This window comes from Semicossyphus pulcher, unplaced genomic scaffold (assembly GCF_022749685.1).
Source record: "Semicossyphus pulcher isolate SPU_LCO1_2020_fin unplaced genomic scaffold, fSemPul1.0.p SCAF_11, whole genome shotgun sequence".
NCBI classification, from domain to species: Eukaryota; Metazoa; Chordata; class Actinopteri; order Labriformes; family Labridae; genus Semicossyphus; species Semicossyphus pulcher.
In genome coordinates this window covers 24,656,016-24,669,851 of record NW_027211615.1, presented here as the reverse complement: position 1 = coordinate 24,669,851, position 13,836 = coordinate 24,656,016, and the positions used below count along the sequence as shown (strand labels likewise).

The following is a 13,836-nucleotide window of genomic DNA, read 5'->3' as shown; positions in this document are numbered from 1 at the left end:
GAGTTTTTATTCCTTTTTGTCTAAACCATTTAGTAACCAATTTTAGCATCTAAACAGTATAGTGTTAACCAAAGACCGACAGTATTTTCTTTGTCAATTCTTTCCTGCTTTAATCTGCTTACATAAAGATGCAAATAGCAGGCAATACAGATGTAATGTGTGTGTGCGAAAATGTGTTTACTTTCCTCGTGGCTAAAATGCTTTCAAAACCTTTCTTGCTCAAGAACGCTTCACCTCAGACCTCAACAAGGACAACGTGAATCGCCTGAAAACAATTTGTGAGTTTTTTATCTGCATTGCTTGCAGAGCGGTGAGTGCTGGGGTCGAGCTCTCAGCGAGGAACACGGGGTAAGCAAACACTCAGACAGAGGCAAAGCTGCTTTCAGAGTGCTCAGGAATTGTTCAGAAAGCCATTGTGCTCTCTGTAAAATCACACAGCGTAATGATCAACATGAGAGAGAAAGCTCTGCATACCACAGCTCTGACCCAACAAACACTCCCACCTATACAGATGGGAACAGCACAAGTCTGTGCAATTGATCCCTAAAAAACTTCCAATATTAGCCACTGCATTTTTTACATTGCAAGTAGTGCTTTGAAACAGGGGGCTGCAGAGACTCCCTGCAAAACATCTGCGTTTCCTTTAAAAGGAGAAAGAAGTTATTTGTTAAAGCTTTTGCAGGGTGTGTTTCTTCTATCAGAATGCCATTGTGCATCATTATGACTTGTCATTTCACTCCTTTAGTCAGCCTGACATCAACTTCTTGACCAACCCAATAACTGACTGATATTCGTCCTTTCTGTGTTGCTTTGACTCGAGACTGAAGTTGCATCAGTGATGGCTAGGAGCAGTTAGCTTGGCTGTTATGTTGATTGAAGTAATATACCAATGGAATGAAGCCCACTTGAGTTTACTGCCAAATTGCTGCTGTACACGGCAAGTCACACAGCCATCAATCGAAACCTCGCTGCTTCTCATCCTCTATCAAGTAAATCAAGGGAGAATGACCATTAAATAACTCTGAACAAACGCTTTCAATACTGAGTTTGGGTTCTAACTTCAGAGCTGTTGTTTAGGTAAGTGGATTTCCGATGGCTCCAGCTCGCTGCCACAACATCAACACTTTGTTTACCTGTGTGTTGAGACCCTTTTAATTACTCGGGACTATCTGATCGTCATTATGACCGCCTACAAAGGCTGCTGATTGGATTGATTATATCTCCAACCTAGGAAATTGCTATCACCGAGGCTTTGGAATTGCTGGACAGCTGATTCGAACGTCTGCGCTGCAGCTAATATAGATTTAGCTGACTGTAGTCCATTGGGCTCTTCAAGTACCGCAATACAAGCATTCTCAACCAACACATCGCACCAACACTTTATGTAAACAAGCCAGGCTTTCTGAAGAAGCATACGAAATGTGTCTCCTATTGGAGCGCTGGGTATAATGGCCATGTGTTCGCACCATTTTGATCAGATGAAACCCAAGCTAGCGATCAGCTGCCCTCACACTAATTGGTGTGAATTTAGTTGTGAAAAACAGCAGCCTTTTGGATTTTCAGGGGTGGCTGTGGCTCAGTGGTAGAGTCGGTCATTTGTCTATCAGAAGGTTGGAGGCTTTATCCCTGACTGCTACAGTCGAAATGTCGAAATGCCATTGGGCAAGACACTGAACCCCAAATTGCTCCAGAAGGCACGGGTATGAATGTGCATAAATCCTGATTTGAGATTGGAATAGCAGCCTTAGCCATCAGTGTGTGTGAAAGGGTGAATGTGATATGTAGTGTAAACGCCCTTTGAGTGGTCTGAATACCAGAAAAGCTCCACATAAGTATAATCCATTTACCATTTTGGATTCAGGAGGGACATGTTGCAAAAATACATTGTGTATATCTTATTGTGCAAAACATGCAGAAGAGCAGATAGAGAGACAACCTAAGAGTTAATTTGGTAATTGCACTTTTTAATACTTGTTTTAGAGTTTTGTCATATCGCACAGGCATTGGACGAAGATTTCATTTGTTACCACTTTCAAAATTCCAGCAACTAACAAGATAAAAACATAAAATCTTGGGGAAGATTTGGATCTTGCAATGAGGCAGGCCTGCTCGGTTCTCCTGGTAAATGCAGTATAAATATGCAAATAGAACATTCGCTGTCTAAAAAGGACGTTTTTGCACGTGTGCTCAGCAGTTATGGAGAAAGTCGATCCACCAAAACAAGCTCGCTCCGCGGTTTTGCAGGTGCAGCGGGTTGGGTTTGGCAAGGCCCAAGACCGATGTGATTGGCTTAAGTTAATTATCCGGAGTGTTTTTCCCCTTCAAGCTGAATTCTGCTGGGTTTTAGCCAAACCTTTATCCAGCACTGGCACAGCAATAAAACAAAGTGTGGAGATGTCAGGCTATGGGAGACAGAGGACTTCATTCCTTCTCTGTGGTTCACAATACCATGAGATCAGTCCATTACATCGAGGCTAGAATCACACTGAACAACCATACACTAACCTCAGTCAGTGAGTGTGTGCAGGAAGACTAGTTCTGCGGTTCTACAAACAGGCGGAGATAAACTGTAACGATGACTTACAATGAGTCAGGCGGATGGAGGAGTGAACCAGCAGCTTTGACAGATGCTTGCAAGAGTATCGATTTTAGCTTCTGCTTTTTTTGTGACCCAGAAAAAAAACCCTTCTCTTTTAGAGCGAAAGCATCCACTCGCTGCTGCAAGAATGAATCAGCAGCAGGTGGCTTAAGAGCTTCACTTCTCATCACCATTAGACTGATGAAACTGTTGCTGCAACTACACTCTGTGTATTAGGTCCTAGGCAGGGATGATGTGGACTGAAAACCTTCATAACTTCACACATAATAAGACAGTGATGGGTAAAAACATATTCAAATAATAGTACACTTTGTTTTGGGGCAGATTGAAGTTGAAGTTTTGGTTGTCAGTCTTTAAAAGTGGTCAAATAAATCCTACTATAAGACGAGTGAACTGTTTCTTTTTGTTGCTTAATTTATAAACACGTTAATGACTGTACATTCCTAACTTCCTGTCTTTTTTGTGTTTTATATTCACCAGACATTCATGTCTACATCTGACATGCCTCAAAACTGATGCAACACCTAGATTGCGATCAAAACAGCATTACATCCACATTGTACAAGATGAAATTAAACTGCGCAGTCACTGTTATAGCAGTGTTTTTGGTCAGTCAATTAATTCACTGATTAATACAGATGCAGAAAAATGAATGCCAACTATTTACATAACAAAGAAAGCATAAATGCCAATGACATAATAGTGTCAGCCTTGCTGCTTCTCAGTGTTTTTTAACATGTTTAATTGATGTTTCTGAAATGAGCTAACATCTGACGACGATATAGCCTCTGGGAGTGACGGCCAACTTTTCTGAGCTTCAGTTGTAGCCAGCAGCTCGCTGGACTTCCAGCCAAGACTTCCTTTTCTGTGCACTGCGTTTTTTACAGTCTGTTCAGCAACTTAAAGGCCCGGTCAGACAGAGCGCGTTTTGTAGGCTGTAAAACGCGAGCCGCACCGCACTGCCTTTCTTGTTGAAGCCTACGGTTAAAAAAAGAGCAGCTAGCTGCGCCTTTTTTTTCTACTGTTGTTGAGGCAACCATCGAATCATTAGCTGTCATTAACCTAACCGTTACATTGTAAACTGACAGAAGGCCCGCCTCTCCTTTCATCTGATTGGACAATCAGAAATAACGGCAATGACGTTGGCCGCTTTTCTGCTTTAAGTTGAAGTTTTTTCAACTCGAGGCGCTCGGAGCGTTTCCTCAAAAACGCGCACAGAGCGGAAAAACACGAGGCGTTCTGCAACTCAAAAACAGTACGCAAAAAGCGTCCCATGGAAACAATGACAAAAAAGCCGCTCTCAGCTGAGGAAACGCATCCTGTCTGATCGGGCCCTAAGAAGTGAGAATGGAGATGCAGTTGAGATACAACATCTAAGAACAGATTGTCATCGGCACTTTCATACAGATGTGTTAAATGGACAGTACAAATAGTGCTTTTCTTCTCATCCGAGCACAAGTGCCAATCTCCAATCAGATCTATGCCCGTTCATATTTGGTGTTCATATTTGGCGTTCAGTGCCCAGGGACACTTCCCTTCCACATGTGACTGTAGCAGTCAGGGATCGAACCACCAACCTTTCGATTGAGAGAGGACCGACTTTACCACTAAGCCACCCATTAATAAAAAGCTAAACAGTTGTCAGATGTCCGCCGCTGGAGGACAGGCCGGCATAACAGCGGATTGCGACCCTCCTCTTTTGCTCACCACATGGACTTTTTTTCCTGCTAATACGTGATTGGTCAACACTTCTCAGACTACAAACGGAAGAACACCAATTCCTGCGCCTACGCTTATTCAGAATATGTAAAAGCTTTACTCGCTCTTTTGCTGATGATACTGTCCTTTCTATTAAAACAAAAGCTTCTCCACTGTTGTCCCTAACATCACCGTCGGCTGGTCTCGATGAATAACACATGATCACACTGTGAGTAAGACAGACTCACACCTGAGCCACCAGTTCAAACTACACCTGATCGATAAGACTACAGATGTGACAACAGGAGAAGAGTCTATGATCAATAGCTGGACTGTAGGAGACAAAGCCTAAATTGATTAGACATGGTGAGTCATCATCGTTGGCAAAAGTTTGCATTGCCATTTTTCCCTAATATCTCATGTGGTCGGAGGCTCTGTCATCTCTCTGCCAACTATCCTTTTTAGGACATCGAGGAACACGCTGTACTTCAGTCTGGCAAAACCATCTTTCCAAATTTAACATGGTCCCAAAAAACTTTCCGTCTGGCTTTCTGGGCTCATTGTTCGAAGGGTTTTGTTGTCTGGCCTTCGTCTCTGGTGCACACACTCATGCAGGAAGAGGATGAAGCAGTGTGTGTTTGAACAGATAGAGAGCGTTTCTGGGAAAATACCTCGATCCTCCCATGTGAATTATGAGAAAATTCCACAGTAGTAAAGAGGAAGACAAAAAAAAAAGAAGAACTCGATGCGTTTGTACAACTCATAATGTGATGTTATTACAAGAAACAAGCCTGTCTCGTGTTGAACAGAAACTGTATAACTGCCTGGTTTCACTGCGACGCTCTTATTGTGAAGGTCTGACGCAGGGTTACTGCTGTTCAGTTTAATATCAGCTCCATTAACTCAAATCTAAATTATTTTTGCTCAATATTCACAATATTTTCCAACAATTGAGTCACTCTTTCCAATCTGTCGAGTTGTTTTGTCTTGACAAGGAAGAAGATTTGGAGATTAAGAGACAGAAAGGCATCAACACTGCAGGTTCAAACTGAGCCGGCTGGCTCATCACAATACATCTGCTGTGTATTCTCTGGATTTATCAACTAAGATATCAAATTTCAATAACAGAGTGAAACTTATTTGTAATCAAACCGTCCATAACCCGCATTTTTCTCAGATATGACAGAGAATAATCTACATTTTGTTTTGAAAAAGGTACGGAAGCCTAAAACGGCCATGCTTGCAGTTATGACCGCATGCTCTAATCTCAAGATCACGTATTAATTATTTTATCTTGAGAAACTTTGTTTTCTCAAGAAAATGAGATGTTATTTTGTGTTCATTTCGTTAACGAAAATTATGACGATAAACCTTCGTCAACGACCTTTTTCCCACAACAAAGACGAGACGTTGACGAGATAAAAAGAAATCGTTAATAATAATAACTCTGACGACACACGTGTTTTGTTTTCGTTCACGAGACGAGACGGGACTAAAATGTTGGTAGTTGGCTGTCGGACTTTTAAAATCCATATTGTCCCCCACTGTGCGTCTAATCTGTCTGTCAAAATAGAAGCAATGCATCCCTGTGACTGGGCTGGGCTGGTTGAGGGTAGGGCTGAGGGTATGTCTATCGTATGTGTTTTTCTATATCGTCTCTATCGTAATGTCACAAAACCAGCCGCTTAATCGCAATTTTTACGTCATTTTGACGACGCTTTACGTTCTAATCCTTGCAGGTGGGAGTGAACCTGGAGCGAACCATAGAGGGAGGCGCTGTTTATTAACATGGACAATAACGTGCAGAAAAGGACTAAGGCTCAGCCCAAGCAAAAACAGACCCTCAGTACTCAGTAACAGTTTTTAATTAACACAGGATCCAAAAATAGGCCTCAATGTGTGTTTTTTTCATGGATTATTATTTGTTAAATTACCTGAAAACATGATATATCGTGATTTATCGTTATCGAGATATGAAAAACCCTATATCGTGACATAGGACCCAGAGACAGGTGATGATGTCCCAAAGTGGCAGCTTGACAACAGCAATCACCGTCTGTCTGCTTCGGTCAGACAGTTTAAACAAGAAGCGATGATGAGTATATAAAAAGCTTTCACTCTGTCTGACACCTACCCCCCCCCCACCAGCAGTTTCAGGCATTAAAAATAACTATATAGAACTAATCAACCTTGTCGCTGATGGTCTGGTTTGTAGGTCATATAGAGAAATCACAATTCATTTCAGTCCATTTCATAACCAGTGAAAAACTCCTCACAGGAGCTTTAAGCGAGTAAAACTAACTTGATAGTTGCTGACGCTTCGTCACGGACATGCACCGTCATGATCACCAATCAGCGTTACCGTAGGCTGCCAGCTCCCGCTAGCTACAGCACCGGTAGCTAGCAGGATTGCAAACTCGACATGGCGAAAACAGATGGTCGGCCATAATCTGTGTGCGTTTGTTTCAAGTGAAAACAAATTGAAATAGTGTTGAAATAACTTGTATACACGTTTTAATTCATAAATAATTATAGAAACCGCTAATCGCTCTGGGATACCCCCCAAAACAGACAGCGTCGGTGCGACTTATATTCCAGATTTTGCGGTAATTAATGAAAGTACGGCGCTTTACAGTTGATTGAACCTGTATTAGGATAACTGATTTAGTTGAAAGGGAGAAAACATTTTGACTGAAAGTAAAGACTAAAATGTGATGACTTTTTATCGACTAAAACTGGACTCAAATGTTTTGATTTTTCGTCGACTAAAACTAGATTAAACTATAAAGTGTACAAATGACTAAAATGTGACTAAAGCTAATAAACATTTCCGTCTAAAGACTAAATCTAAAATCGCTGCCAAAGTTAACACTGGATAATTGAAAACAGAGGCTTGTTTCGTCTTATTACTTCCGTCAGAGATCAGGAGTGCCGTGCCAGCATGCATCGATGGTTTCTTGACGACTGCAATAACTGTTTTAAGCTGAACACGTCTCTTCAAGGAGAACTAAATCTATGTCTATGCTTCAATCAAGGTCTAACACAGGCGTCGTGTCTTTCTGTCAGAGAGAAAATCCATGTAATTCATATCTGAGCTAGGTCAAATTTGTTTGAAAAGTTGATGAAGTAGAGGATCCAGGTAGACTCTGAAGATCTTTAAAGAGAAATTAAAAACCATTTAAAGGAAGCAGAGTTAGTAGGCGTTTGTCGTTCTCCAGTATCAGTATCTTTTTGCAGCCTTGATTTTTATTACAGCTCATTAGCGGTGATTTAATTTTATGACTGCACACTTAATGTTTATTTAGAAAGTGAGAACACTTGACCTCTTCTTAATGGCTCAATAATACAGTCAACAGAGAATACCAACCGCCTGTTCTTCTCATTAATGTCTCATAACTGACCCATGAAGCATTAATGAAGTTAACCTTGATTAATGTGCTATTGATTACAGCTCACGAACCAACTGCAAAGTATGACTTGCATAACCATTGTTCCAACAGGCAAAAAGGATGCTCTTGAACAAACAGCCAAATATAGCAAAGTTACCACCAGGATGCCTCGACGTCTTTTGACTTTCAGTTCACAAGAAAGAAAAACAGGCTTCCTGGTAAATTCAGTCCCTGACAAAAGTTCCTCGGCCACCATGTGGATTTTTTTAACACTCTGTCTTGACGTTGAAACTAAATTTAATGCCTTTAGACTTTAGACTTAGACCAAAAGGCTTCACATCTTCATTTAGGTTTGTCTTCTCAGCTAAATAATTACTAAACATTTTCTTAAAGCCCCCCTCCAGTGAAAATCAAGTGTTTAACCTTGTAAACTTTTAAAGTGCAGTGTACCAAGGACAGGCTGAACAACACGTTTTCAGATTGGCAGGTTTGAGACATCACAAACCTAAGGAGCCAATCCCGTTAATGGACTGGGTGACGCTATGCATATCATTATGTGTAACTAGGGATGCACGATATTATCGTCAAGTTATCGGTATCAGCCGATATTGGCTTAAAAATTAACCATCGGATATCGGCGTGTATATAATTAACTGAGAAAATAATGGGCTGCTGCATACTTGATTAAATGCCCGACCTCGGCGCAATGTCCCCGGCGCGAAGAAGACCTGCGCGGCGCAGCGTGATGACGTCACGTGTGTCTACCTGCAGCATGAGAGAGTTAGAAGCCAAAATGTCCGTGGTGTGGAAGTTTTTCAAAGTGTCCGAAATAGATAGAAAACTGCTATTTGCAATGACTGCTCAGCTTCGGTGATGCGAGGAGGAGCCAAGGGAAAGTCTTTCAACACTACAAACTTGATTAACCATCTCAAGACCCGTCACCCCGACCGCTGTAACAAATGTGATAAGAGTATCACCATTATACTGTACGCTAATTCCAATACAGAAGAGAGTTGATGATCTCTGCAATTAGGTGTGCGGGAAAAAAATATCGGTATCGGTAATCGGCTAAATGAGTTGTAAAATATCGGCATACCGCAAAAAATCCAATATCATGCATCCCTATGTGTAACCTATGGCAACCACTTCGGCGATGCGCGAGCCAGCTGTAACCGTCATTGTAATGTTTGCAAACTCACCACTGACTACAATCGTTAACGTTACTACTGCTAATTACCACATTCCAAGCTAGCTAAGTTTCAACAAGTTGCCACTAAACGATGGCAGAGACGTGTTTTGTTTTCAGCTGTAATTTTAAGGAGAAACGCAGCACATAGTGGGCGGGGCCTATGCAGAGTGAGGAATTTTTAATGAGGGAGAAGGAGGAGGTGCCCTGGGAGGATTTTTACAAGGTATTTAAACGTATTGTGGAAAAACATATCAGACACAATTTATTATATCAAGCACAGCATTTTATATGTTTTGCTTTAAATAACCGTGCTAAAAAGGTGTTGAGGAAACCTTGTATTGGGCTACTAGACTTGCTACCTTTAGTTTGATACCACTTTAATAAAACATAGTTGTAACCTCAACTCTGGTGTCGTTCTTCAAAAGTCATATGCATCCAAGTTGTGTTATTCGTGTAATATTTTCTGAACAAATCCCAAATATCTGAGTCGAATACAAACACTGTCTGCTGCTCCTGGCTCCTCCACACACTGACAGACCAGCCCTGTACGTTACAGCTGCTTCTTATTTGACCACAACCCACTGAACCGTCTGCTTTCCATGTACTTTTTTTTTTTTAACTGTTTATTACACAACTGCACATTTCCAGTAGGATTAGGAGCCAGTTACTCCACATACAGTAAAAGAGGGGAAAGTGGGTTTGTAGATTCCAGTGGAAAATCCAGCCTCATTGCTCAAACCAGGACACAATACTGCAGGCGCACAATGAAGAGAGGAAACTATGCGTGGGGGGAAAACAAAACAATCACTCTCACATTTGCGGAGCAAATTAAGCAACCCTGATGATGCTCTGTCTTTAGCTCTGGAAATAACTGGGACATGAAGGCAGCAGCCTCAAGCCCTGACATGCAGAGCTGCGTGTTGTGTTCAGGGAGCTCTGAGCTACCTGTCCTGAAGGCAAACGGCTTTCCAAGAGAGGTGATGCAGCACGGCCTGACCTTTGACCTCTGACACTAGTTCAGAAGTGAGACAAGAATTCCCGTGCAATTCAATCATGAGGTAACCGTGAATCTGCTTCATTCCGAATGTTGTTTGAAAACGTTTTAAATGCTTGGTCGGTTTTGGAGAGAAGAACACTGAAGAGTTATTTTGAGACTCGTGAAAAGTTTCTGCCGTGCTGTCGATCCTGCATCGCTCTGTGCACGATGACGCAGCAGAAAAGCAAGAGCGCAGATATTTGACTGACAAAATGTGAGTCTCAACTGTTGATTCAAACCGTGCTCGTGTTTTGGAGGCAGCCTGAAGTTTATCCGCTTATATTTCACATGCAAACACTGCTGACTGGCCTCCATCATTAAATCATATTGATCATCATGTGTCCTCTAAGACTCAGACACATGATGAAACAGTTCAAACTACGCCTGATAAGATCTGATTACTTGAGAAGAATCTGCAATCGGGCATCCTGTTGCCAAGAGAGGTGATGCAGCAAGATGTGACCCTTGACCCCTGACACTTCTCCAAGTGGGGCAAGAATGCCTGTGCAAATACCATCATGGAGTACTCTTACTTTAGGGATGACTGACACTTACTTAGGACTCTACAGTTCAACTAATATAATGGAGAACAAAGATTAAGTTTATACCCAAGAGGATTGATGTAAAAGTTCAAGCTAAATTCCTGTTTTCTTCGTCAGTTTTTAAAGGATTTTATTGGCTTCCTTCTTTCACTTGACTCACCTGCGTTGTAGAAACGGTCCAGCACCGTCGTCTCCCCAAAGTCCAGCTTCCCAAAGTTGACCGTCTCCAGCCTGCTGCCCACAGTGTCACAGGCGTCCTTCAGACTCTGCAGCGCCATGCTCTCCGCGTTACTCTGCTGGCTAGCCTCTCCGTTCACCACATAGGCCACCGTCACCGGCCTGTTTTTGCTCGACTTCCCAGTGGAGAGCAAACCCCCTCCTTCCATCGGACAGGTCCCTGTGATTGCACTCAGCCCACCTCCGGTAGGGACCACCGAATCCTGCCAGAAAGTCCCAGCTGCGGGGATAGCGGAGGGGACTCCACAACCTCCACCGCTGCTGCTGCTCTCCACACCGAGGCTCTCTCTGCCGGGACAAACCCCGAAGCACGGCACCGGTAAGGAAATCCCGTCCTGCTCTTGACTCATCTTGTTTCACGTGTCTCTCGCTGTCTCAAAGTGTCGGGTTTAACGAGCGGCTCCTCCACCAGTCCTCCATGGAGAGCCAGCGTTACGCACGGCGGTTTCCCATGGAGCCTCTGCACAGGCACGACGTGCAACCTCGCTCTGTTTCAACGCAGGTAAACAGTTTGATAGAAGCAGGGGTGCAACTACACATCATGCTGCATGCTTACTGTCGAGTGCACGCTCAAACAAACACCAGATAACGCCGAGGTATGCCGAAGTCACGACACTGTTCCGATGAGAAAAACACAAGAAGAAAATCCACCAAATCCGCGCATTCCTCCTCAGCTCTCACAACAAATCCTCATACTTCCAGAAGTTGAGCAACGCCGCCGGTGGCAGCGCAGCAACGCCTACAGGAAACACGAGCAACACGGAGGCAGCAGCTCCAACTTAAAGCCTCGTATCGGCGCGGAGACTGCTTGTCATCTAGCGAAACAGAAAGCTCAGTGCGCACGCATCCAGGCTGCTTTCATGTGAAAACACACCCTGCCCTGTTTCCTCTGTTATCTCCCGGCCCAGACTCACTCACGCGCCGGGCGGGGACATAAACAGCGGGAGCCTCCTGTCAGCTGGGCGGAGACACCGTGACCATATGTGGAGCTGTGGACTCCAGGAAAGGAGCAGTTCACTGAAAACACGACCCAGCAATATTCCGTTGAGTGTGCAACACTTCGGCAGCCCATGAATCAAATTAGAAAGTGTTTGGACTAAATCAGATGATTAAAATGTTGGCAGAAAATGACAGAAGGGAAGATTGATCTCTGTAATGATTATAATCTATAACACTATACACTACAGTGTTCTTTCAGGGCTCTGGGCTCGAAGCCTTTCACAATGTTGCAAACTAATTACATCGTTTCATCCATTAATCTTCTGTGATCCAAACTACAAACAAAGTCACTTTGAGGTTGATAAAATTTAATATGTGAAATGTTTTAAGCAACGATTCTGGCTCCGACCCAGCCTGCAACAAGCAGCTCAGCCTCTGTTCTCTTTCACAAGTGTTAGCTGTCACTTCACTTAGAAGTGAATTAATAAATGAATGTACATTAGAGGCGGTTGCCTTCTGTATGAGCTGTCAGCTGTTGTAGCCTCAATCCTCTTTCCTGTTATTAGAAGGACCTCTAGTGGTAAAGACACGCAGGTGCATTATGGGAGGAAACAAAGAATCTTTATTTCCTTTGAGCAAATATTGTATTAAAAACATACAGATGTGTATGTATTTTAGAATCAGGGATTGATCGGGGAATTTATTACACACACTGTATGGTTGGCTGTTGTTTTTCTCAACGCTCGCACTTCTCTTAGCTTCTCCGAACCAATTGTGGCTTTACACACCTGACATTTCTGCATCACTGGATTCAGAAGCACAAACTGTTTAATAGAATTGTAATAAAAAAAGAAAATTGCCACCGCCGAGTTAATGCGAGGCATGGCGGACTCAAACAGTCCATGGTTGCCTAAAAAAATGGCAGTGAGGCACCATTGTGCAGGAAGTCGCGATGAAACCCTGGTTAAGATTAGAACCTTTTTATGAAGTGCAGCTGATTTAGTAGCATCTGCAAGTCTGTAATAAAACCACAGGAAACTATGAATTATTGAGACATTCAGAGATAAGTAGAGGCCGAGTATTTTCTAACTGTATGACGTTCCCACACTCCAAAGGTCACCCGAGAGGTCGCTGCATCCCATTTTTTCCACCTAAACAAGAACCTTTAGTGCAGTGCTTTATCTATTCATAATACGAAGGACAATACAGTACACGCCTAGCTGTGCAAACCAAAATCTGCAGCACTGCTTAAAACATATTAAAGGTTAACAACGAGGAACTCCTTAACATATTTTTTAATTCCTTACTGGATAGAGAGAATGAAAGTGAGATCTTCGAGGTTATCACTTTAAACATACATTTTGTAATGTATTCGATTTCAGGGGCCCACAAATCATAAGACCAGATCCAAACAGAAATAAAGATAAATATATTTAAATTCAAACACAATCAGTATCACCTGAATTGAATTTAGTCAGTAGGAAACTAAATCATTAGTTAAACCTGTACTGTATATAAATATATAAACCTTTAAAGCATTAAAATAACAGATTTTTATTATAAAATCATATCATCATATCATATCATCACAGTGAGACTTTCCACAGAATGTTTTTAGAAGAAATAAAAGGAAACACTCTGAACCACAACTTTATACGTTTAAACAGAAATCACTTACATATGATCCTCAAGCTTTTTGTCTTGATGTCTGTGTTTGTAAGTTTGTACCTTTTGTTTTCATTATCACCTGTTCTTTTTAAAATATGTATGTTGTTTACATGATGAAAGTTCCCAGAGTCCGAGGCTCCTTGTTTAACCTAAGGACAAAACCCGGTTTATAAAGATACAAAAAATGCCAGTGATTGAAACCATAAATCAGAACCTTTGACAGAGTCAGAGCAGAGCTTAGAAAAGACATGAACATATATTCCAACAGAAATCATTTTTTCTGAATGGGAAAAAATGATATCCAGATATATATGGCAGAGCAAAAGACCAAGGGTTCGCCTCAAAACCTTGCAACTCAGCAAAGAAAAAGGAGGATGGGGTCTACCTTCGCTTAGAGATGACTATTTTGCAGCACAGACCAGGGCAATTGTATGCTGGTGTAACCCATCATATAATGCCCAATGGAAAATTATGGAAGAAAAAACAAGCCCTATTCCCATACAAGCAATTTTAGCTGACAACAACCTACAGAACTAAAT

At 42.2% G+C, this 13,836-nt stretch overlaps 1 protein-coding gene across 1 annotated transcript in view; it reads right to left on the bottom strand.

The window, feature by feature from the left end:
- The window catches only part of map3k5 (mitogen-activated protein kinase kinase kinase 5), a 96,781-nt gene extending 85,308 nt beyond the window's left edge, over positions 1 to 11,473 (bottom strand). Inside the window, exon 1 of the mRNA XM_069655400.1 lies at positions 10,614 to 11,473. Within this exon, the coding sequence (XP_069511501.1) occupies positions 10,614 to 11,040 (427 nt within the window). The 5' untranslated portion in view covers positions 11,041 to 11,473. The remainder of the gene's footprint in view (positions 1 to 10,613) is intronic.
- Positions 11,474 to 13,836: the final 2,363 nt, after the last annotated feature.